Genomic DNA, 26,468 nt, shown 5'->3' with positions numbered 1-26,468 from the left:
TTCAGAATCTATAGACACCCCCTGGGATATGTGTGAAGCTAACAGGGAACACACCTGAAATTAAATCAAGAATATGTTCTTAAAGCAAAGAAACAGAAGATTAAAGACAGCAGTGCAGCATTCCTGTGCTGGCTTTTGCTGGCTACAGTTGTATATTAATAACTCTCTTCCTCTTTAATGGAACTCCAGAACCCCAGGTAAAGCATTCAAAGTACCAGGCTGTATTATAGCCTAAATGAGCCTCTCTCACAACACAAAGCATTTGAAGTTTGTTTTTTTTTTTTTTTTTTTTTTTTCCCAGGAGGTTGGGGTTAGTGGGAAGACAATTTTTCCCAGACTAACAAACTCCATAAAATGGTAGGGGATTCTATCTATATATATATCCAGAAATCCTGCTAGCTCATGGTTTACGGAAATAGGAACAAGAGTAACCCTAGGTGAACCACTTCAGAGGCCCCTGCATCTCTTCTTGTTTTGGAAGGATCATTAAGACTTGATAGCCCATACTATTTCCTGATTAGAACTCTGACACTTTGAGGCCCACTGTGCCTTTATTTCAGGAAAATCCACGCAGACACAATTAACAGAGGTAGGGGACAGAGGGGTGATAACATCTCTATGTGCATCCATATTTAGCGTGAAGCAGCTTTGTATTCATCAGAAAAGAAAAGCATAATCGAACCCAGAGAGTTTGCTCCTTCTGGGGCAAAATCACCTGGCCCCCCACTGACAAAGTCTAAATGTTTACACCATCACTGTACACATTAGGTAGCATCTTTCAAGGGAAGAATACTGGTAAGAAAACTCCCAAACTGCAAAGTTTTAAAAACCGGAAATTAAATTAAATTAAATTATTGGCTAGAAGACTGGCATGTTAGTTTGAGAAAGTAGTAATGGACTTGGGCATAAATCAAAAATTAATATTACATTTTCTGGTGTTTTTTGCATGTTTAAACCTAAATCTGGAATTACTGATTCTGGACTCTCTCCTTATCAGATTATTCTAAGATCTCTCGTTTAAAAAAAAATAAAAAGTAGTAAATGTACCCAAGCATGGATGATTTCTTTAAATACCGATCTGAAAGAGCATTAGGCACTTTTTTCCCCCAAAGCCAGTTGCATATGTTTGGCAGTGACCAGCAGCTGAAAGTAACAGAAGGCCTCCCTGCCTATGATAATCAGAGAATGGGTGTATCCGCAGTGAGACCTCAGTCCTAAAAACTCACCTGTAGGGAGGGGATTGGAGGAAGGGGGAGTCTGCTTCCCTCTGCTTTTCTTAATTGGCCAATAACTTTACATGTGAGACAGTTTTGTCGGATGCTGAGGAACAAAAACTGGGAAGCTTATTCTTGACCTGGTCAGGGACAAATTTCAAAGACATATATAATGCCTGCAAGAGGGGAAAATGGACTGATGAGGATGGATGGTGTCTTAGATGGCTTCCAAGAAACTGGGTAGGCTGCTGCTTTTCCCTTGTAGTATAACAATTCTGACTGATGGTAACATTATTGAAAGCTAACCTACAACCCCTGCTTAAAAGATTGAAGTGAACCTACAGGGAGAAGCAAAAATCCATGTATCTTCAAATCAAATGTCTAGGTGCATACCAGAAGAATTAGATTCATTTTGGTGATTGCTTTGAAAGATACCAAAGCAAGTTTTATTGAGTTTTAATGTCTCAATGTAATTGCTGTCTTGAGTACTTTATATGTTGTTGTCTTACTTTGTTCCTGATCTGCACCACTGATTATGTACTTGATTAATTTTCTGTTTGAAAGCATAAGCTTATCTAGCTCTCTATCCATTTGTTGTGTTTTGGGTAGTGCTGGTTGTTGGTAGTGATGTTTCTGTGAATGTGTGTGTGTATGCAGATAAGACTATAGGGTAGCAGGAGGAAGGGAGAGACTGAGATTGAGATTTGACGTAATAATTGTTAGTACAACTCTTAGTGTGTGGTCAAGTAGTAAAATTGATTGTTGCCTGCAAAAACAGTCCAGGCCGGGCGCGGTGGCTCACGCCTGTAATCCCCGCACTTTGGGAGGCCGAGGTAGGTGGATCACTTGAGGTCAGGAGTTTGAGACCAGCCTGGCCAATATGGTGAAACCTCTTCTGTAGTAAAAATACAAAAATTAGCCAGGCATAGTGGTGCACACCTGTAATCCCAGCTACTCAGGAGGCTGATGTGGGAGAATTGCTTGAACCTGGGAGGTGGAGATAGTAGTGAGCTGAGATCATGCTGCTGCACTCCAGCCTGACAGAGCAAGACTGCATCTCAAAAAACAAAAACAAACAAAAACAGTTCTTATAGTTTGCTTCTGGAGAGGAAGAGTTTGCACTGAAGATCCCTGTTTTAATTCTAGGTCTGCCTCTCACTAGCAGCATAATCCTGGGAAAGACTTTGATTATCGAGGGACCTCAGTTTTGCCATCTCTAAAATGATAGGGTTGAACCAGATGATTTCAAAAAAACTTTCTGCCTGTAGGGTTTTGTGACTAATTGTTGAGATCTGTAACAACAGATTTGTAGTCTGTGCTTATTTAGCCTGTGCTTATATGTTCATATGAGAACATGTGAACGAACAGTGACCCGTTTTAGGTGCAGGGACCAAAGCCCTCGCAAGACAGGGTCATTGCTATGAGGGCTCCCTAGTTGAGTACAAAAACAGTAACTGAATGTGACTTTTCAGAATACATGTAGACTGTAACCTCTTTAACTATTTTTTCCTTTGATTTTAGAGTAATAAATATCTATTGTGGAAATAAAGAAAATGTGGAAAATTACAAAGAAGACTATCATAACTCACCCCAGTTTCACCAAGAGAAATAACCCAGAGTAACAAACATTTAGCATATTTCCTCTCGAGTCTTATTTTCTGTGCATATTTTGAATAGCTAGGTACACTTATATTTATAAGAATAAAATGTACTATGCTGTTTTTATTTAATATTATAGCAAATTTTTTTATGTTATTAAATATCTCTTCATAAGCATCATCATTATTATTGGCTCTGAGTAAGCCATCCTAAGATTAACATAATGTTAACCATTATTGAGCATGTAATAGGCCAGATACTGTGCTAGGTGCTGAACGTGCTTATTAATTCTCAAATCATCTCTATGGGACGGGTCATGTTGATTATCCCCAGTTTTTCAGATGAAGAAGCTGAAGCACAGACAGGTGAAATAACTTGTGCGTGATTATCAGGTGGCAGAGCTGAAATTTGAACCCACCTGTGCTCTGAATCTCTGCACTTTATTTCACAATTATTCCATTACCTGACACTTTTACTTATTTTTTTCCTATAAATAATAATAAGATATTAAACATCTTGACATAAATTTTTCTACATTTTGCATTAGGTATTTGCGACAGAATTCTAGAGGTGGAGTTAGTAGTTCAAAGAATAGAAGCATCATACATGCATTCAGGATATATTTTCTTTGAAATTTTTTTTTTTGTTCCGCAGAAAATATTTATTTGATATCTTATTTGACTGTATCTTGCTTTTAGTGTAATATAATTGTCTCACATCATCCTTGCATTTGATTCTTCACTTTCCAATTTCAGCTTGGTTTTGAAAAAATTCACACATAATTATTTTGTACTTCCAGTTGTACCAGGAACCATACATTTTATTTTAGAGGCTAACACATTTTTTTTCTTTGTTTTTTTGCTTTTACTCTTGTGTACTTAGTAACCTGACTGGCTTTGATGGGCAAATGAAGGAGATTTCCAGCAATTCTTGGAAATCAGATATCTGCAGCAGCAGGCTAGGTTCAAAAAATTTTTACTTTGAATACGAGAAGACAAATTCATATTCATAATTTAAAGTATTTTTTTCAGCATGCTTTGACATTAAATAAGTTTGCTACAATGGTACTTATTCCTTCAAAATAGACAAAATTATTAAAGCACTTAAATATTTGCTTTTTTAAAATCTGAAGACAGCGATTATTATGAGAGTTCTTTTCTGGCATTTGTGTTTAATCATCAATTCCATCTTTTCTTTGGTTAGGTCTACCTCTGTTGGTTCAAAGGACAATTGCAAGGACGATTGTGCTTCAGGAAATAGTAGGAAAAGGTAGATTTGGTGAGGTGTGGCATGGAAGATGGTGTGGGGAAGATGTGGCTGTGAAAATATTCTCCTCCAGAGATGAAAGATCTTGGTTTCGTGAGGCAGAAATTTACCAGACGGTCATGCTGCGACATGAAAACATCCTTGGTTTCATTGCTGCTGACAACAAAGGTATTTCCAATCTAATTGTGTTCAACAAGTGAAAAAATGTTGTCTAGTATCAGATAAGAAATTAAATTCATCTCTTTGTTTTAATAAAGTCTATATGAAAGTCTAATTTGTATAAAATCCTTTCCTCTTTCCCACAGATAAATGTACGTAACCATACAATGAAGCGGGGCAAATGAGTGATAGGAAATCATGATGTCCAGATAGCCAGGGTGGTGCTTAAAATGTTTGCTGACTTGTTTGGTGCAGGAACCAACTAATCAGAACAGAAGCCTCAACTGGAGCAGAATCCTGGAGAACTCTGCCGTGCTAGGTTTTATCCCATTAGATGCTGCTTGGTCATGAAGAGATATGGAGGCATCTGGATGTCTAGGGCAAAGGAGTATCATTGGGAGTTTTTGTTTGTTTTTTTGAGACAGAGTCTCGCTATGTTGCCCAGGCTGGAGTGCAGTGGCATGATCTCACCTCACTGGAACCTCCGCCTGCTGGGTTCAAGCGATTCTCCTGCCTCAGCCTCCCAAGTAGTCCCAAGTAGCTGGAACTACAGGCACCTGCCACCACACCTGGCTAATTTTTGTATTTTTAGTGGAGACAGGGTTTTCACTATGTTGGCCAGTCTGGTCTTGAACTCCTGACCTCGTTATCCGCCCTCCTCGGCCTCCCAAAGTGCTGGATTTGCAGGCTTGAGCCACTGCGCCCAGCCCAGGAGTTTTGAATAGCAGCTGTTTACCAACCAGGACAGAAATATTTCAATATTTTAATAACCAATACAGACATACCAATTAATACTAGCTGAATGCTCAACTTTGTTAGGGCTGTATTTTTCATCCGTATAACAGCCTTCATCTTCAAGACTCAAAATTTCTGAAAATATTCTCTTTTGATTGTATTGGAATGGTGGCAAGCAAGACACTTTTAGTGAACTTTTCTGTGAACGTTACTTTGTGCACAATTTGTGTCTTGAGACCACCATTAACGGTGCCATGTAGTGTTTGTTATTTTTTGAGTTTCATGGAGCAAGTCAGAGCATCAGCTTTCTGATACTTAAAATACCTACGCTTGTATCATCACAGATTGGATATAAAATTCATTGATTATCTATGCTTTTACTCTTCTTTTTTACGCAATTGTTATTTAACTGTTCATTAGTGCCCCAATAGGTAACAAAAGTGAGGAAAACTTGATTCAGTCGGCTTTTAAACCTTAACTCTGGTTAGTAATACTCAGAAAGAACTTTGGTAGAGTCGAGGTTGTAACCCCAGTCTAAAAAAGGGTTAAGACAAATTATCTATGAATGTCAAGGATCCACCATTGCCTGTGAAAATTCAGAACCTATAGTCAATTTTATCTAATATAAACTTAATCATAAAAGTATTCATTATTACTTGGATGGAAAAAGAGAGGCTTAGCATTTAGCATACATTTTGGCCATAATTATGTTTGTTGATGATTTGCCATTTCTGATTTGCTAAGGAGAAACGGGGTAAAGGCAAGACGGCTAACAAAAAAAGTTCTTTCCAGATTTGTAACTACATATACTTTGAAACTGTATCCAGATCATTGAGGAGACATTTCTCATTTAGCTGTTAAGAATGTTTTCTTTTCCCTCCTAATCTTGAGCTGAACTGCCTGCTGGTCGGATTAAGCAGCAACTCTGTCAAAGCAGTTATGACTGTACATGGATCATCTTCATGGGCTAGTTTAATCATGATGTTTATCAGATTATAAAATAATATGCATTGGCCAGGCATGGTGGCTCACACCTGTAATCCCATCACTTTGGGAGGCCAAGGTGGGCGGATCACCTGAGGTCAGGAGTTCAAGATTAGCCTGGCCAACATGGTGAAATCCCGTTTCTACTAAAAATACCAAAAAAAAAAGACCAAGAAAAAAACCCATGAGCTGGGCTTGGTGGCAGATGCCTGTAATCCCAGCTTCTCAGGAGGCGGGGGCAGGAGAATTGCTTGAACCCGGGAGGCAGAGGTTGCAGTGAGCCGAGATTGCACCACTGCACTCCAGCTGAGCGACAGAGTGACATATTGTCTCAAAAAATGAATACATAAAAATAAAATAATAATATGCACTAGAGATATTATCCTTGGTTTTCTCTTCTTGAGTTTAACTGGTCTACCTCTATCATCTCCTAACTTGTCAGTGGCTTTTTGCATGATTCCAAATGATCTCTAACTTCACTTTGATTTTTTAATTCCTTTACCTTTTGCAACATTTACAGTTTCACTCTTTAGTCAACTGTCTGACAAAAGCATTGATGTTAGAGGGCAAGATAGCCACTGGTGTCAATCAGGGAGAGAGGTGTGAGTAAGGATTATTTTTATATGTTGTATGTTAATGAGCTTTACCGTGTTATGTTGACTTTTAAATTCGTAGGAAATTTTTATCACTACCCAGATTTGGAAATTAAATATTTGGATAACAAAGAGCTGTTATACATAAAGCATTTGGCCAGATAGGTCCTTAGCAAATGTTCATTATAGATCCTTTCCTTGAGTGTTAGAACTGGTCAGGACCGCCCAGGGTTACTGTAGACATTTTATTTCAAAAACTAAAGCTCACTCTACTAATACGTAGAAAAGTTTTAGGGTGATTGCTTTTCTAAACGTCTTTTATAAGCTGGATTAGGTGTTGGCTAAATGAGGTAAATTATTTGAAAATGTCTAGTAATTGTGTTTGGCTCTTACTATAAGCTTTTGGGGAAAATCATCAACTTTATATTTTGAAAGGTGAATAACATCAACATTTTTAGAATGTTAGAGCTTTTATGATAGAAATAATACTTTGTGTACATTTGTTATATTTCTGATCTTTATTGGTACAATTTTTCTTAAAAGCTCAGAGTAATTTATAACACAACACTGAGCCTAAATGCATCTCTCAGTGATTTCTCCTATAATGTGGTTACTATTGCTAGCAGGTATTGATAGAGAGGAAATGAGAAAGGAGTTATTCAGTTGTTAGAATCAATCACAACCTCACAACTTTCTATTTTTATGGTTCCAACATATCAGTATCTTCAGGAATTCATTGAGAATTTTTTCTTTACTAACTTGGACTGTAAGCATTACCACTGAAGCAATTAACTTTGCTTTGTTAACAATACAGATTAAACACTGATTAAACACTGATATTTGTCAAAAGCTTTTGGCTTCTTTCTCAATATGTATTTACAACAACAAAATTATATTTTCTTGTTAGATAATGGAACCTGGACTCAACTTTGGCTGGTATCTGAATATCATGAACAGGGCTCCTTATATGACTATTTGAATAGAAATATAGTGACGGTGGCTGGAATGATCAAGCTGGCGCTCTCAATTGCTAGTGGTCTGGCACACCTTCATATGGAGATTGTTGGGACACAAGGTATGTATTTCCTTTTCATTTTTTTCCACTTTGAATATGAGGATAGAAGTACTTAGTTATATTTTAATTTATTAGAAATAATTAATTATTATTTCTTTAGGCTGGGCACGGTGGCTTACACCCATAATCCCAGCATTTTGGTAGTCTACGTGAGAGGATCACTTGAGGCCAGGAATTTGAGACCAGCCTGGGCAACATAGTGAGATCTCCATCTCTACCAAAAAAAAAAAAAAAAAAAAAAGTTCGGTTGTGGTGGCATGTGCCTTTAGTTCCAGCCACTTGGGAGGCTGAGGTGGGAGGATCACCTCCAGGCTGCAGTGAGTTACGATTGCACCACTGCACTCTGGTTTGGGTGACAGAGCGAAACCCTATCTCAAAAAAAAAAAAAAAAAAAAAAAAGGGTAAAGAAACAGTAAAGGTAATTTTTAAAGCTAAAGGTGTTGTCATGATATAGCCAACTCTCATCAATATACTCACTATTTTGTATCTTATCCATAATAATATTTTTAAAAAATTATTCCTAGTGGTTCTATCTTTGCCATTTAGCATATGTACCCAGAGATCTTGCTTTAGTGGCAAATGTCCTATATTCACAGAATACAAATAATTTAAATGTTTACTTTTGATAATTAAAAAAGTAATTGGAAAGTATAATGTGATTTTGAAAAAAAAAATTGTATATCATGTACTTGAAGCCAAATAGTACCTACTGCCATTTCTATTTATTGAGTTAAGAGGTTGACTCTAGAGAGTCAATTAGTCTAGACAGGGCAGTGGTTCTCACATTTGAACTCATGATCTCTTTACACTCTTAAAATTATTGAGGACTACAAAGGTTTTTGTGTATGTAACTTGTATCTGTTACCATTTACAATATTAGAAATTAAAATTGAGGAATTTAAAAGTACTTATTAATTTGCTTAAAATAATAACCAATTAAATGTTAACATAAATAACATTTTAAATATAACATTTTTTTCTAATACAAAAACTGATCAAGTGAAAATATTGGTTTTGTTTTACATTGTTGCAAATCCCTTTAATGTCTGTTTTAATGTCTGGATTTTCATACCTGTTCTTCATTCCGTCTGTTCTCATATGTTGTTTTGGTTGAAATATGTGAAGAAAAGGTGGTGTCACACAGATGCATAGTTAGAAAAGAGTTGCAAGGACCTTGGGGATCTTTTGGCCACAACTGAGAACTGCTGGTGTGGGGTAATAGAAGTTTTCAGACTTATTTTGTAAAACAATATTTGCTATGCTCTTATGAGAACATAGCAGTACTAATTCTTTCTTCATCTATTAAAAAATGTTTATTATTGATCTAGTCATCTAGTGCTCTAAGCAATAGAGGAATGTTGTTGAACAAAATAGTAACTGTCCTTATTCAGTTTACAGTTTACTTGGGAGAGACAGATGATTCAGCAGGTACATAAATAAACAAGATAATTTAGATAGTGACAGGAGCTTTGAAGAACACTCTTTTTGAATTAGCTCATTTAGAGCTAAGTCTTCAGGATGATTTCTCTTGAACAGTCTTCGGTAAAGAAAAAATGAATATGTTCTTCTTATGCTTCATAGGTAAACCTGCTATTGCTCATCGAGACATAAAATCAAAGAATATCTTAGTGAAAAAATGTGAAACTTGTGCCATAGCGGACTTAGGGTTGGCTGTGAAGCATGATTCAATACTGAACACTATCGACATACCTCAGAATCCTAAAGTGGGAACGAAGAGGTAAGATGACTGACTTGGGTAGCATAGTAAGATGTGAGAGTGCCCAATAAGCATGAATGTCCTCATGTGTGTGGAGGAGGCGCAGGTCCAAATGGGAAACCACTGGGCCCAAGAAATCCGGAAGTCTTCTCTGGGTCACTGAGAAGTTAGTGGGCATAATGGTTATAAAGCAAGGAAAGCTGGCATTTTGGGCCACATGGATTGCAGCCATTTAGCTACAGAGTCCAGTGGAGAGAAACGGCGGAAGAGATAGTGATGTATTATTTTTAGTGTGCCATCTTCTGAGAATGCATTTTCCTACAGATAAGAAAAAAAACGTCAGCAGTATGTAGCTCCTCCAAAGCCTTTATATCCCATAAATGAACTGAAACTCAGGACTAGTTCTACATATTCAGGTTCTACACAACAGACACAGAATCAATATGTTGAAATAGGTAGGGACTCTATATGCTGAATACACTTATGTGCTACTATATTGCCTTATTCTTTAAATCACAATTTATGTATTACCTATACTTTTACTTATCATTAAGTCTCCCAAATTGATATGTATTAAGATAATATGAGTTTGGATACAGTTCCCACTTTCAAGGAACAGAATCTGAAGATTAAGAATGAGTGTGAAGTAACAACATATACCACACATGTGTCAGGTCAGGCCCATTAGGAATGGGATTTCTGGTGTTTTTCTTGTTATAGCCAGCCTTTGGCCATATGGCCAGCCTACTTCCAATTCTTTTTACTTGAATTTCAGGCTCTATGTTACTTTGGCAAAATTCCAGAGTTCTTGACCTTGAAATTAGAAACAACCAAAATATTTTTTTGGAGTTGTTAAAGGCCCTTGAGAGTACAGAAATTCTAAGCTGCTATAGCTGGCCTTCAAGCCATATTTGAGATTCCCAGGACAGTGCCTGTGAATGCCTCTCATGATTCACTGGGAGACTTTAATGAGACCCCAGGAGCACTTCCGGGCAGTTTATTCACACTGGGTAGCCCTAAGGGACTTCTTTTCCCTGTGCAAGAAAAGCCTTAGCTCACCCGTCTGATTATCCCCACATCAGGAACCTTCAGGGAAGCCTTGGATGCTGGATTCCTTCAGAGGATCTAACACCCTTGCAAGAACTTGGGAGGGTGTTGCATCCTCACTTCAGTATTCTGGGAAATCTCCAAAATCTCCCTAGTACAGTGAGGCTCGGTCAGGTCCATGGACTGTAGATTTCTTACACTGACTCTTGTTCAAACATGGCTATATTTTTTGTATAATAAAATTGTTCACTGAGAGAAAGTATGGGTGGAGTGCTGCTGAGCACACTTGATGGTTGAGTCAATAATGTATTCTTTAATTTTATTCATGCCTCAAATCTGCCTTTTAAAATGGCATAAGCTATCCTAATTTATTAAGATTGTTTTACTGGAGTGCTATAAAGTCATACACAGAATCTGAAGTGTGCATGTTTTTGAAGGTATATGGCTCCTGAAATGCTTGATGATACAATGAATGTGAATATCTTTGAGTCCTTCAAACGAGCTGACATCTATTCTGTTGGTCTGGTTTACTGGGAAATAGCCCGGAGGTGTTCGGTCGGAGGTAAAATTTTGGAAATATCCTTTGTGTTTGCCTTTCCTTGATACTCTGAATACAAGATGTGATATTCTATCTTTTTTCCTCAAGCACTATATTGAATCAGTTTTTTAGTATTTAAGAGAATACCTTTTGGTGATATATTTCCAGTGGCAAAAGTGGGATATCTTGCATGTAATGGAGATTTTATATTGTGATTACTGCTTAGTGGGGTGACAGTTCTCCTGATAATTTTTATTTCCGTATGACACTTTATGAAGTACTTGAAAATTATTTGAGTTTGTAAGCCATAAACTGGTATTCCTAACTTATATCCCAAAGAAGTTAAATGATTTGCAGAGGCAACAGGACTTGAAGGGTTCAGTTTCTTAAGCTTTTCTTGTTTTTTTTTTTTTTCTTCCCTGTGATATGATAAATGTTGTGGGGTTGGATAAAGGTGTGGGAAGAGGCGGACAAAGACAAACTTCCTACCTTTCCTGCTCCCAGCAGTTTAGAACTTAATAATGCACCTGGGCATGGTGACTCATGCCTGTAATCCCAACACTTTGGGAGGCCAAGGCGGGTGGATCACTGAGGTCAGGAGTTTGAGACCAACCTGATCAATGTGGAGAAACCCCGTCTCTACTGAAAATACAAAATTAGCCAGGCGTGGGGGCTCATGAGCTGAGATCGCGCCATTGCACTCCAGCCTGGGCAACAAGAGCAAAACTCTATCTAAAAAAAAAAAAAAAAGGTGCTTAATAATAAGAGAAAGAATTAGGGAGGGGGAAGCCCTGTAAATACATCTGATGAAATTGTTGTATCAGTAGAGAAAAAGTTAAATGCTGGTAGAAAATGGTTTAGAGTTTCCACTTTCAAGTGAGACAGACTTAGGACTAAGCAATGGTTTAGCAATTCCTTGAATGTCCGACTTCAGGCAAGTTACTTAGTAGTAATTTCCTCATCTGTAAAATGAAGATAATACAAAAACTGATCCCTTGGGCTTTAAGGATTTAATGAATTAATTCATGTGAAGCTTTTAGTACAGAGCCTGTTCACAGTAAACATTCGATTAAAGAGCTGTCATTATTAAACTATTGTCATATTTTTGCACTTTGTATTGATGTCATTTTGCATTACATTAATCTCATTTTTTAAAAAACCTTGCAGATTTTATGAAAAGCTTCTAAGGTTAAAACTATGTCTGAATGAGCAAACATATATACTTTTTCTCTTTTATTCATAGATGATATTATAAAACATTATAAAACCCTAGTGGACACTAGTGTTTGAATTACAGATTTGCCACTTAGTAGCTCTATGTCTCTGAACAAATTCATAACATTCTGTGCCTCAGTTTCCTCGTCCATAAAACAAATAATACTGTACCTTGTTTAGTCAGTAGTTTTGAGGACTGATTAGTTAAAACCTGTAAAGGCATTAGGGCAATTCATGGCAAACAGCAAGATTTCAAACATGTTAATAATTTTTTGTAAAAATTCCATATTGATATTAGTCTAGAGTTGCTTTTAGATTTTGTCCTTAACTTTTCTTCAACTGTAAAAATAGTAATTTAGCAGACGTGAATTATAGTTAGTTGTCTAGTATTATAGCATGTCTCACATATTTTAACTTAAAAGCACTGCAGTTAATTTAAAAAGATTTTATAAGGGATTTCTTGGAATTTAAGTAGTATTCTAATAATTAAGGTCATCTTTGTCTTTGTCTTTGAGACTCTTTAAATATTAACCTTCATGTTGAACGGTCTATCTTCAACTACCTTTGGCTTCTTCTCCAGAATGTTCTCAGGTTCAGTAGTTCTGAAGTCTAAATGTAAGAAACCCAACGTTAAAAAGATTGCCTAAAAGTTTTCAAAGAGAGAAAGCTGTTTTGTTTTGGAAAAGTTATCTGATGGGAAAATATATGCACTTCATTCACAAAGCGATGAAGCTGTGCTACAAATTTCATAATCAAAAGAAAGGCATTACTTTTAAATTGTATAATGGCATTTTAATTGAATAAAAATTTACATAATTTTAATAATAGAAAAATATAAAATTTATTTTATATAATTATAAAATAGAAATTTTATAATTATATAATTATAAAATTATGTTTTATATATTATAATTTTATATAATCTTGTATACATTTTACAGTTATGAAAAAATTTATAACATTTTATAACTTTATTCAACTGGGTGATTTAAATTTATATCCTTGATTTTATAGTGACACATTATTTTAATAAACTTGGCTTTCCAGTGCCCTGGGGTGTCACTTGTGCCTAGAAAACTTAATTGCTATTATTTGAAATAGACATCTTTGTTTGTTATTTGCACATGGAAATTTATTATGCACATTTCTTACAGGAATTGTTGAGGAGTACCAATTGCCTTATTATGACATGGTGCCTTCAGATCCCTCGATAGAGGAAATGAGAAAGGTTGTTTGTGACCAGAAGTTTCGACCAAGTATCCCAAACCAGTGGCAAAGTTGTGAAGTAAGGCTATGTTTTTATCTATATTTTTCTTATTATATTTTTGAGGTGAGTATCAGGGAGAATTTTCAGAGACCGTATAGTTTTTCCTTTTTAATGTAAGCATCCAATTCATTCCATATATGTAGACATATGTCTTTTTATAAGTCTTCAGAAGAGTTTTTTTTTCCCTTTAGTGCTATGCATGCATAATGCTAGGTTATGTGACAGTACCAAATCTTGAAATCTCAGTGACTTTTCACTTTATTTCTTGCTTACAGAAACTGCTCTGCAGGTTAGACAACTCCCCATGGCACCTGTTCTCACTGCAGTGACTCAGTAATCACTCTGATTTTGATCCTTGGACACGTAGTTTCCAGATCTCTAGGTCAGGTGAAGAGAGGAGCTAGAGGATCACACACTGGCTCTTTAATGCTTTGGCATCAGGTGACACACATCTCTTCCACTCATGGCTCCTACCAGAATTTGTCACATGGTCCCCCCAAACTGCAGTGGTGCTAGGAACTGCAGGGAACACAGGTAGACTCAGTGGGCAGTTAATGTCTCTGCCACACAGAATATTACAATCCAATCATCTTTATATTCAATAAGTTATACCTCATCTCTAACCTGCTGAAGTTTGAACTTATTCTCTCATTAGAAAAGCTCCCTCACATCAGAGACCATTGTTATTTATCTCATCATCTCCAGCAAACCAGTACTTAACCGTAATGTACTAGACAAACAGTAAATGGTTATTGCAATACTTGTTATGCCTTATGTGAAGATAGAGATTTTTTTCTAGCTCTTACAAGGAAAAAGAGTAGAAGGTGGGAAAAAGAGTCTAAACCATCTAACTAGTTTCAGAACCATTCTGATACTTTAATGTCTCTCATTTCAGTTATTGCTGTCTATTTTTTGCCATATTTTAATGTAATGAATGAGGTCTTTTTTAGGTGATGTCTTTTAGTCTGGTTTTGTTTTAGGGAACATTTTCTGTAGTTGCCTTTTTGTCTCATTTTTCTGTTCCTTCATGTTTCTCAACCCTTTTCTAATTTAATCATGTTTCTCAACCCTTTTTCTAATTTCTAATTTAAAACACAAGATTTGTGTTTTGTTATTTTTATATTTTGTGTAGATATCTTACCTACATACTTGAGAAGCAAATTTTGAAGCATTTATAATTCAATTGAAATTAAATTTAAAATTTTCTAATAATAATTTATGTACATGAAACAATATAAACATATATGTTTAAAGTATAATAGAATGAAAACTAGTGAATCCACTACCAGGTTTGAAAAATAGAACATTTTCAATACCTTTGAAGATTCCTTACCCCTCTGAGAGGTTAGTATTATAATTAATTATTTCTTTACTATTTTCTTGCTTTGCTTTAGAATTTTACTATATGTATATTTTTTCAGAATATATACATACATCCAGAATAACAATATGTTGTTTACTTTTGCATATTTGTGAAACTTATGTGATTGAAACTTACTGTAGATATCATTTTCAAAATGTTTTCACTCTCCATTATATATGTGTAGCTATAATCTGTCCATTTTCATTGCTGTGTAGTATTCCATATAATGGAAGCATGTGCTATATCTGTGAGGTGATGATATAGCATTCTGCTTTAGTTTTTTAATGCAATGACTTACATTTATAGATTTTCCAGTGTTAAACCAAATATACATTCTTGGAATAGACCCAACATAGTCATTTTAGTGTGATCAATTTTGTACATTCCTGATATATGCAATTTTTGTCCAGTACTTTGTTTCTGTCTTGTTTTATGTCAATCTCATATAATAGATATTGGCCTCTTTTTATGCCATCATTATTTAGACTTATTCACATGTTTACCATTTTCTTTGCTTAGCATTTCTTCTTACCTCTCAAATAATTTTCTGACTTCCTGACATGAATCCTTTAAAAGTATTTTATTTTGTTTTTTTAGAGAAGGCCTAGTGGTTGTAAGATTTTTCAGTTTGGGCGTATCCAAAATGTCTTTATTTTATCCTCAGTCTTGAACAAATAGTTTGTCTAACCATAGAAATTTAGGTTGACAGTTATTTTCTCTAAACACCTTAAAGTTATTATCCCACTATTACCTACTTTCCAGTTTGCTATTGAGAAGTCAGCAATAATCAATCAATAAATTTTTAGTTAATTTAGCTTTTCTTTATGGCTACTTTAAAGAACTTCTCTGTCTTCAGCATTCTGCAGTTTCTCTATGATGTCTTCAGTATAGATATCTCTTGGTTAATCTTGCTTGGAATATTTGGACTATCTTATTCTAGTGGTTTGTGACTTTCCTCAGTTCTGGAAAATTCGGAGTCATATTTCTTCAAATAGTTTTTTCTCTGATTGTTTCTATTACTCAGTTTTGGAGAACTCATTAGATGCATGTTAGACCCTTCATTATAATTTGCTTTTTAAATTAACTCATATTTTCTGTATTTGTGTCATTATGGTATGTATCTCTCAAGATTTATTTTTCAGTTCTTTCATTCTGCCTTCAGATATGTCTAATTTGCTATTTAACTCATCCATTGAGTTTTCTACTTTATTTATTTATTTTTTTGAGACAGAATCTTGCTCTGTCGCCCAGGCTGGAGTACAGTGGCATGATCTCAGCTTACTGCTACCTCCGCCTCCCGAGTTCAAATGATTCTCCTCCCTCAGCCTCTGGAGTAGCTGGCATTACAGGCACGTGCCACCACATTGGCCAGACTGGTCTCGAACTCATGACTTCAGGTGATCCACCCGCCTCAGCCTCTCAAAGTGTTGGGATTACAGGCGTGAGCCACCACACCTGGCCAATTGTTATATTTTTGATATCAAGATGTTTTATTGGTACTTTTTCACATTTTAAAATATTGTCATTTTTTACTCATATTTTGTATTACTCTTTCCTTTTAAAAACATATTTTATATACTTATATCATTTAGTTCTAGCATCTAATGTTTTTATGGGCCAAAACTACTATTTACAACGGACTCTTGCTTATGGTACTTTTTTTCCTCATGTATTTGTGAATTTTCATTATGAGCTGAGGTTTACTGCAATGTTTAAAGGCATGGGCTTGATTGTTTTTTTCTTCACCAAGAGCCAAGACTTAGGCAACTTCCCTTAGAGGGTTTCAGGGAAGTAGTCATCCTTAAATTGAGGGCTTTCTAAGCATCTTTTTTTTTTTTTGAGACAGAGTCTTGCACTGTCACCCAGGCTAGAGTGCAGTGGTGTGATCATGGCGCACTGCAGCCTTGAATTTCCGGGCCCAAGCAATCCTCTCACCTCAGCCTCCTGCATAGCTGGGACCACCACACCTGGCTAAGTTTTTAAATTTTTTTGTAGAGAGAGGGTCTCCCTGTGTTACCCAGGTTGGTCTTGAACTCCTGGGCTTAAGCAATTCTCTCACCTCAGCCTACCAAAGTGCTGGAATTACAGGCATGAGACACTGCCTGGCCGGCATCTTGATCTGAAACTTTCTGTGTGCTGTGGGCTGTACTCTCTATTACATGCGATCCACCAGTTCTGAAGTTCTAGACCATGAGAGGAGCAGATACCCCTACAGCAGCCACTTGCTTCAGCAGTTTCCTTTATTTCTCTGGTTTCATGCATTTTCATTGTTTTCCCCTCTTAGTATTTATCTTATCTCTCTGCTAGTTCATTTTTAAAGTCCAGAATTTCTGATATTTATACTTGGATCATAATTTTTATTGTAGTATAATTTACATTTGGTAAAACTCACAAATCTTATACAGATTGATGAATTTTTTTCATATGTCTGCATTTGTGTACTCATCACCAACATCAAGATACAGGGAATTTCCAAGCCTTCCCATATCCCCTGATGTTTTTCATGTCCCATATTCCCAGAAATCAGTGGATTGAAACATTTTTTAGTTAGTCTCTACAAGGTTAATATTTGAGTTTTGATATAATTTTTGAAGGAGTTTGACCCTAATCTTCTTCTCATATTGTTTTACATTTACTATTTCTTCATCAAAGCTTAGTTAGCATCAATGGAAGATACAGTGGTGCATGCCTGTGTCCCAGCTACTTGGAAGATTAAGCAGGAGTATCGCTTGAGCACAAGAGTTTGAGGCTGTAGCGTGCTATGCTTGCACCTATGAATAGCCATTGCACTCCAGCCTGGGGAACATAGCAAGACCCCATCTCTTAAAAAAAAATAAAGAAACTTGGCATCAATTCCTGGGTTTATGGCTTTACTTCTTTTGTGCTCTGTTTTACGTGAGTAGCTAAAGTCTTTGATATTTTTTTCTCTCTTAAAGGCACTCCGAGTCATGGGGAGAATAATGCGTGAGTGTTGGTATGCCAACGGAGCGGCCCGCCTAACTGCTCTTCGTATTAAGAAGACTATATCTCAACTTTGTGTCAAAGAAGACTGCAAAGCCTAATGATGATAATTATGTTAAAAAGAAATCTCTCACAGCTTTCTTTTCCATTTTCCCCTTTATGTGAATGTTTTTGCCATTTTTTTTGTTCTACCTCAAAGATAAGACAGTACAGTATTTAAGTGCCCATAAGGCCGCGTGAAAAGATAACTCTAAAGTTAAGCATGGGCAGGAGTTGACTTCATCCAATCTCTCTGTTATGTTTAATTTTATTTTGAAAGCAACACCGCCACTCATCTTTTTATTTAATAAGAAAGAAATATATTACAAAAGTATAAAATAAGCTCTATAAAAATGATATAGTCATTAAGTTTTTATTTTACTTGAACCAAGAGTACATGAGTGAACAGGAAAAGATGTTAAAACTTTTTTTCTTTTCTGAGACGAAAACATATTAATTAAACATGCGAACTAGACCATGCTATCTTAAATAGAAATTTAGGTCATGCAATCTATGTTTCCCCATTTTTAAGTTAGCAGGACTTTTTAAAAATAAATATTGCTCTAAATTTTAATATATCAAACATGTGAAAGTGGAGCTGCTCAGTGGAAGATGTGAGATTGGTGTCCCACGTGCTTGGTCTCCCCTTCTGCTGTTCTCCTTCATAATCCACTACTGCAGCAGTCGCTGAACCACTAAACTTGTTCCTTTCCTTTGCAAAAGACATACCTGATATCCTGAGACGCTGAGAAATGTCCCAAAGTCACACAGCTAATGGCAGAACTGGCACTAGGTCCACATCTTGTGATAATGAGCACTGTAGAGTCAACTAGCTTCCTACTTTTCCTTGAATAGTGCTTTTCTCCGTATGCAATATCTTTTATTATGATATTTGTGGTTTAGTCATGCAGAAGGCATATTATTTTGCAGAATCATGATGGACCTGCATGAAATCTCAGAACCATATCTGTTGACATTTTTTTCTCATAGAAATATCATGGTTATCCCATTCCTTAATGAGTATTAATGTTTTCTGAACACTTCCAAAGATTAATCAAACATAAATATTCATTGTCTGAAAATATCTTTAAGATACAATTCAGAGGTCCCTATTTCCTTTGTACATATACACTTAGAAAGAAAAGACAGAAGAGGAAGAGGAAAGAAGGAAATATTTTGAGAATATATTGAGAAGAATTAAGAAAACTCTTCAATGAAGTGTAACAACAAAACCCTACAGAGGGTATGAGAAACAGCAAATACATATTCCTCTACCCTTTCACAATGAGCGAGTGAGTACAGAAGAATGCTCATGATAGTTCCGCCTTCATTCTACTTTCTGTGGACACAGAGTAATGAATATTTAATGGGACGTTAAATATGCCCTTCAAATCTATACTGCTATTTTGATAAAGGAAATTTAACATGATGTCTTTTATTCTCCTAAAACATCTTTTGTCAAACTCCATTCCATAGAACTTTCTTCTGCTGAGATGATCCAAGACCAAAGTGTTCTTTGATATTGCTTAGAAAGTGATAGTACATGTTAGCATATAATGTATTTTGAAGAGTGAAATAAATGCTATTGATAACAGTAAAAACAAAAAACAAACAAACAAAAAAACCAAAACTAATAACAGTAAAGAAATGCTACTTGAATTTTTTTTTAAACTGGATTGCTCAGATTACCTGATCGTGGTGGAACCCTTTTATTAAGAGGAGGAGAAACTTTTTACTATCCCATATTTAACTGTTCTATAAAGCAAAGCACAGCTTGGGTAATAGTGTTCTGAAGGATATACTTCTGTATTTTCTCATAGAATACAATTTAGTGATTATGCTTCATTTCACTATGAAAATATGTTACTGAATATATCTTCATTTTACTGAGCTGAAATAAGGAAGGCAAAACACTGACAGCTATGGAATTTGCGTGTCCTTCCATACTTGTTAATGCTCTCATCCACTTATTAAATAATCATAGAGTACCCATATCTTGCTTGCCACAATATCGGGTACAAGAGGGAATACAAAGATAGATAGGTCCTGCCCTCAGGGATTTTAAAGTCTAATTTGGGAATGTGAATAGGGATGTGAGTGTGTGGGGGAAGAAAATAAATTGACAGATAAAATATGAAGTGGGATGTCTTGAGTTCTGCATGACAGTGGGTTTCTAGGATAGGTCTGAAAATCGCTTTCATTTGCAACGCATTTAGAAAGTAGCTTTATTTGGATATTACAGACAATCTAAATATATCATCAGTTTTTAAAAGTGCCTATGTGAAGTGATTTTTTAAAAAGAGCCTATGTGAAGGGGTAATCTTGCTTATGCTTGTTACTAATTTCTCATAGATTGTTGTTCTGCATATATAAGAATGAAATTATTTATTTACTATAGTTGTACGTGCCTCAAATAAACAAGAATGATATTTCCTGTTTTATTTACTTATGTTGGGTAAATATGCTTATTGAATTTTTAAGAGAGGATTTTTTAACATCTCCATTCTTCTTGTCATTATGTTTTGTAGCTTATTTGAGGGTGTCTAAATATAATTTCATATTTTATTGGTTCAACTTTCACTCTGAAGAAATCCGTATGTTAGTACATTTTGAGGTATTTTTCTTGTTCTTGTGTTGGTTAACTATGACTCCTAGCTGAATAGTCTTATATTTCAATTACAAAACACATTTTTAAAGAAAGGGAATAGAGCAGCAAAAATGATGAGGAAAATGTTAAAAGTTATAATATTTCCTTTACTCTTAACAGGATTATATATAGAATATGCTCACTTACAAAAATAGGATGATGAAGTTTAGAGCATAAGGCAGGCTTCTTGTATATACTTATGCTGTCAAATGTTATATTGTTTTTAATGGAGTCCCTTTGTGTAATATTTATTTCTTTTAAATTTTGTTATAAGCAAAAAAAAAAAAAAAATTCTTCTTAGGTTAGGTTCAGAGTATCAGTGTTCTTTACTCCTTACAGATATTTTGGCTTTGGGGTATAATACAAGACTTGGGAAAACGCTATTATGGATTTTTAGTACTGTATAAAGTGGTGATGGGATTTAAATGCAGCATCACTTTCTGAAAATAAGAGAAACATTATTTGTTGTCAGTATTTCAGCATGAACTTGTTGCCTTGTAAATTTTGCCTTTAAGTTTGTAATTGGTACAGATTCTGTTGTATGCTTTCTTCTATGTCTAAAATATTTGGCATGTCACATCTAGAATTCTTAATTTATGTTCTGACTTGAGAGTTAAGTGAAACATGACTGTCGTGCACTATTTTAGGCATAGCACTTGCTTTTCATCTTTATACTTTCAATTAACTTTGCATTTTAAATTTCCATGATTGTATGAAAATAGTAACCTGGTTGCAGTATCTGAAAAAATTAAAATTAGCTTTTATTTAAAAATGAAAATCTACAATAGATTCATTAGGTTAGAAGTTCCACAGTAATTTATTATTTTATTACAGCTACTATTGTAGAATTATTAATAAAATAAAACAAAACTACTTCTATTTTCCTGGAATTTTGCCACCATGTGACTCATTGGGGCAGAGAAAACTCAGGGTTATCTTTGAGTCTGCGCAAAAGTACCAGGGAACCTGCTTAGCAAATCATCTGAAAACAGGGAGTTGATGTTTGCCATTATACAAAGTTTGAGTAAACAACTTAAAATTGCTTGTTAGGGCATAGTCTTTGATTGAAATAAGTATGAGAGTGTATTTGGCTAAATAAATGTATTTAAAATATAGAAATTTTGTTTCCCACTGGAAAATTAAGAAAATAACAGTACCAAATGAATAAAAGCTGGCAGTTGATGTCTTCAATAATCATTCCTTTAAATAAATTCACAAACACATCATTACAAGCTACTTAGGAATGTTTAGTATTAGTATCTTAAAATGGCACCATTGTGGTTTTCGAAGATATTTTAAGCATCTTCTGTGAAACATACCATTTCTGTTTGACAATGCTTAGTTCGAGCTCTGCGTGCTAATACCTACATGGAGTTTTTCTGCTATTTTAGTGAAAACAGTAATTGTTTTATCTTGAGAGCTGCTTCTAAATAACAAGTCAATTGGAATATAAGGTTTTAAAAAACGTTAATATTAAGTAGAATTTTTATAATATGGGCATTTTTCAAAACATTTTAATGAAAATATATAGATATTTGACTTTCTTTTTTCCATCTAGCCTTGCTTTATATTCATTATTTTTCTCACTTTTTTTCTTAATATTCCCTCACTATCTTTCAACATTATCATTAGTTTCTAATTAAAAAAAATAACTATTATTTAACTTAACCATCTGGAATTTAGCCTTCTAATGAAAGAGAATCCCTTAGTACTCTCAGAGATTATATAACTTGATTCCAGTTTTGTTTCGATGACGAGACCAAGGATCAGAGATTAAATGACTACTAGTTATTAGCAGAACTCTCATGAAAGCCAGGTGGTGACACCCAGCACTGTTCCTTGCCATATCCCCAACTTTTACTGATTAAAAATTAATTTGCATGCATCTAAACCTACCTTGAATGCACACTAATGTGATGTGCCGTTCAGTGATGATGATAAAATCCCACTTCTTGTGTTTCTACTAAAATAATTTACTCACTCAGGGTGGGGTCAGTGAGAAAAACTAAACTAGGCAAAGAGAGAGTTGTAGAATGGTTGTCAAGCTAAGTAGGCAACCACTGGGGTGCTGATAAAATTAATGGATAAAATTTAGGGACAGTGAGAGTATAGAATTTCTTAGTGCCAGTAATAATTAGAGAAGCTTCCTGACATCCCCCACCCTTTCTGTAAGGATTGTTCTTTCTCTTTGTACTTTGGAATGGGGGTGAAAGGTGATTTAATAGCTGAATTTGGGACTATGTCCAGTGGTATATTATCTGACTTTTCTCTCTTTCTCTTTTTTTTCCCCCGTCAGTTTCTCATTAGTTTGTCTTTGGCATTCATCTTCTTTTAGTGCATTAAAAAATGTTTGGCAGATCTCATCAATCCCAAGTCACTCTATAATTCCTGTAATTCTTTAGTTATCTTTTAATCTGTCCAAACTGCTACACAATGAACTTCTTAACAAGATTTTAAGTTCCCCACTGATGTATAAGAGGTTTCACCTCGTAACTTCTCCAGTAATCCTTCATTTGGCACTATAGAGTATTTGTTAATGGCAGAGATGATTTTTTTTTTTTTTTCAAAACCTAAAAAGACTAGCTGTTAATTGTATTCTAGCTTTTAGCTAACATATAAAGAATGTCTACTTTTGCTTTAATGCTAAATCCCACTTGAGAAATAGTGACTGGGAAAGACAACTTGAAATATATGCCCCATAATGTGGTTGCTAAATTTATTTCTGCTGTTCCATACCATTGCTTTGTTTTGCTTTTGACATCTCTTAAAACTAAGCCATTATGCTATTAGTTTGGAATATAATACTACAGCAAAATTAGGTAACAATCTCTATTTTAAAATTCCCCTAACAATAATAGAACTGCCAGCATACTTTTCTCTTTCAGTTGTAGATGAATACATTTGAGAGAAGAGCTCTATTTCATCCTAGATTTCAATATTTTCAGATGTGACTGTATTTCCTGATCATTGGTCCAGGTTATCCTAAAAGAAATTTTTCTCTCCAGACCTAACAGTTTTAACTGCAAGAGTTTACTGTGGGTTACATTAATCTGAATTTTAATAGGGCCACTGAGAATCTGAGTGCTTTATGGGATTACCCTTATACCCACTGCCATCACATCCAGTCGGGCCTGTTGTGCTCTATACAAATCTTCCCAGCTGAGGGGCAGATAGGGGCTAAAATCCAACTGCAGTTGGCTCCCAGACATAATTTTATATTTTACAGAAAAGCATCTTATTGGCTTATATATGTTTAAAGAATGGTCTGGCTTATACATCTTCAGAAAATGAGAATTAAAAAGCCAAAATAATTCTTGACGTCTGCAAATTGAACATAGAACTTAGAAGAAATAATACTTTATCTTTTCATCCTGGCATTCCTGAGAGAAAAGAAATTGTATGTTTATTGTGTTGGTTTAATTTTTCAACCCAGACAATCTGCAGCAAGGCACATGGACCCTAATTTTGACATCTTACACACAGTTTTCATTCTATGCATGGAGCTAATTACTGACTTTGCCTGTAAAGAGAGGATTGTGTGCCTAAATTTTGTCTAGGAAATGCAAGCATAGAATGAAATTTACTAATATTTCTATTTCTTCCATAGGCTAAATAATAGCAACTATTTTTGAAGACCCAGCCCTTTTTTTCCTCTTTATACAAAATAAGAGTATCTGAGCCAAAATATTAAATTCTAGTTCATTTCTGCAATGACTAGTGTCATGCTCATGTACTCTTCTAATTCTAGACTGGAGAAGATTATTCAAACTTGATCTGTGTTTCAGGTTTTTAAATGTCCTAAAAACAGAAAATTAGATTCAGATCTCAAAAAAGGAATTTTGGATTGACTTTCAAAGTACTAATACTAATTATACTTTTCTTTTGGTAGCGTGACTCTTCTTATACCTAAGAACATATTACAAATGTCAAAACCATTGCAGTTTGACATTGCAAAACATGCCTTGAACTCTTGAACTACTGTGAAAAGAATCACCGTTGTAAAGACTTTTTGTAAGCTAGCTGATACTCTTAAGTATGTAAAAAGATTGTCTTTCAGCCGACAGGCCCAAAGGAATGTATATAAGGAAGGAATATGAAAAAATAAATTAGGTTTTAAAATAAGAATTGGGCAATAAACTGTATCAAAAATATGTAGATGGATTTTAGTAGTTGTAATTTAAATGTTGAAGGTGAAGAGAATTTCAAATTCCAAAGAGAAGTGAATGATATTCAGATGTTTCATTAATTTCTAGTCTGTGAAAATATGCATTTTATAGTAAATGTATAGACTTATTTTATTTAGAAATAATAGTGTTTTAGAATTTATTAAAAACTCAGTGATAGCCTTTATACCAAAATGTTTAACTTTACCAACAGCAAGTCATAAAAGTATTTATTTTAAAGCTTTTTAATATTATCGCGTAACTTTCATCTGTCTTCAGATGTAAATAATTATCTGCCTAAATGTTATATTTTTATGTATGCATTTTCTGAAAATGTATTGTTTTGTAAAGTGGGAAAGATAATAAATCAAGCACTTGCACTTGTTTCTGTGAAGCATATAGAACTCTATTTTAAATAAAGGAAGATGTGTCGTAGTTTGGTTTCTATATAATTATGTTCGATTATTTTTAAATTGTGTTTTATTTGTATGCAGTGTATGCAGAGGGTGTTGGAGACTTAAAAGCTGGCTCCAATGGGCACTGGAATTTTACTTCCTTCGTTCCTTTCAAGGAGTTATAGAATTCCCGAATTTCAGAACTGGAAGGGATACTTCTTCAATAGCCATTTCTCTACATGGCACTTAGGACAATAGATTTTGTTTCTTTTTTTCCTACCAAGCAACTGTTTTTTTGCACTTTTTAAACATTTACTAAATGACTACTGGGTTGACCTGCTCTCAAACCTAAAATAGCTCCCATTACACTTAAAATCACAAGCATGTGGTCTACAAGCCTTTTCAGGACACGGAACAAAACAACTGCTCTACCTTCATTTCCAGTGTCCCCACATTCATCCCCAACTGTTCTCCAGACCCTGGCTTCATGCTGTTCCCTGAACTTGCCAAACACATGCCTGTCCCAGGGCTTTGCTCCTGCTGTTTGGTCTTCCTGGAATGTTAAAGGTCTCTGTAAGAATGCCATCACAGCAAATTAACCTTTCTTGCTACCCTTTCAAAAGAAGCACACTTTGTCATTCACTACCCATTTCCCCAGTGTAATTTTTTCTTTACAGCATTTAGCATTAATCGGCATTCAATTATATATCTGCTAGTATGTATGATCAAAATGACTAAATCCTTGAGCACTGGAATTAGGGAATTAGGGGTCATTTCACTTATGTTTGAAGATATAGTTTTAAAATATTAAGAGTAATGTATTGTTTGGGACGTAAAAAAATACTCTATGAAACTCATTATTCACACCCCAATATCTGCAATAAACCTTCGGATTTGGTTTCTTACCCAATCAAGAATAGTTCAGCTTGATTTCTAATTCATGATGGCTGTTTCAGAATGACATTATGAGAAGATTAGCTGTTTGGTTTATATTCTGAACCCTACAAAGTTGATGTTTTCTGAGACTTAGCATAAGAGAGGCACAACACTGAATTGGTTTTACTTGTGGTATAGATTCTTAACTTCTTTTGCTTATCTATTTTTTTTTTCCATTTTGGGGGCAGTTTTGTTAAGTGTCCTGAATATTTTGCATTAAGTCAGTGCTAACCAGCTTCACCAGCCAAATACTATTGGTTAGCAATCATTAAGTCAGGTTCTCAACTGCTTCATTATTAGCTGCTGCTTGGAGTTGCAGAGAAAGGCAAAATATTTATATCAATGTAGATTGTAAAACCTACGCATGAAATAAAACGAATGCTTTAGTTTCAGTGGCATTAGCCGTAGCGTTTTCTTCCCTCAGTTGTAATTCTGCAATTTCAGCATCTTAATTTTAAAACATTAATATGTGCAAACTTTGGTGAATGTTCACATTGATGCAATAGTTAACCTACAGTGTGAACATAAAATTGGATAGTTACTTTTTTGCCTCAG

The 26,468-nt window shown here is 35.0% G+C and overlaps 1 protein-coding gene across 3 annotated transcripts in view; it reads left to right on the top strand.

Moving 5' to 3' along the window:
• The window catches only part of ACVR1C (activin A receptor type 1C), a 92,129-nt gene extending 67,100 nt beyond the window's left edge, over nucleotides 1-25,029 (top strand). For all 3 annotated transcript variants that reach the window (XM_003907497.3, XM_017946544.3, XM_031651270.1), the window contains exons 4-9: nucleotides 4,017-4,247; nucleotides 7,458-7,625; nucleotides 9,207-9,363; nucleotides 10,827-10,951; nucleotides 13,297-13,427; nucleotides 17,709-25,029. In XM_003907497.3, the coding sequence (XP_003907546.1) occupies nucleotides 4,017-4,247; nucleotides 7,458-7,625; nucleotides 9,207-9,363; nucleotides 10,827-10,951; nucleotides 13,297-13,427; nucleotides 17,709-17,834 (938 nt within the window). In that variant the 3' untranslated portion in view covers nucleotides 17,835-25,029. The remainder of the gene's footprint in view (nucleotides 1-4,016; nucleotides 4,248-7,457; nucleotides 7,626-9,206; nucleotides 9,364-10,826; nucleotides 10,952-13,296; nucleotides 13,428-17,708) is intronic.
• Nucleotides 25,030-26,468: the final 1,439 nt, after the last annotated feature.

This window comes from Papio anubis, chromosome 10, assembly GCF_008728515.1.
Source record: "Papio anubis isolate 15944 chromosome 10, Panubis1.0, whole genome shotgun sequence".
NCBI classification, from domain to species: Eukaryota; Metazoa; Chordata; class Mammalia; order Primates; family Cercopithecidae; genus Papio; species Papio anubis.
This window is presented reverse-complemented; position numbering and strand designations above follow the sequence as displayed.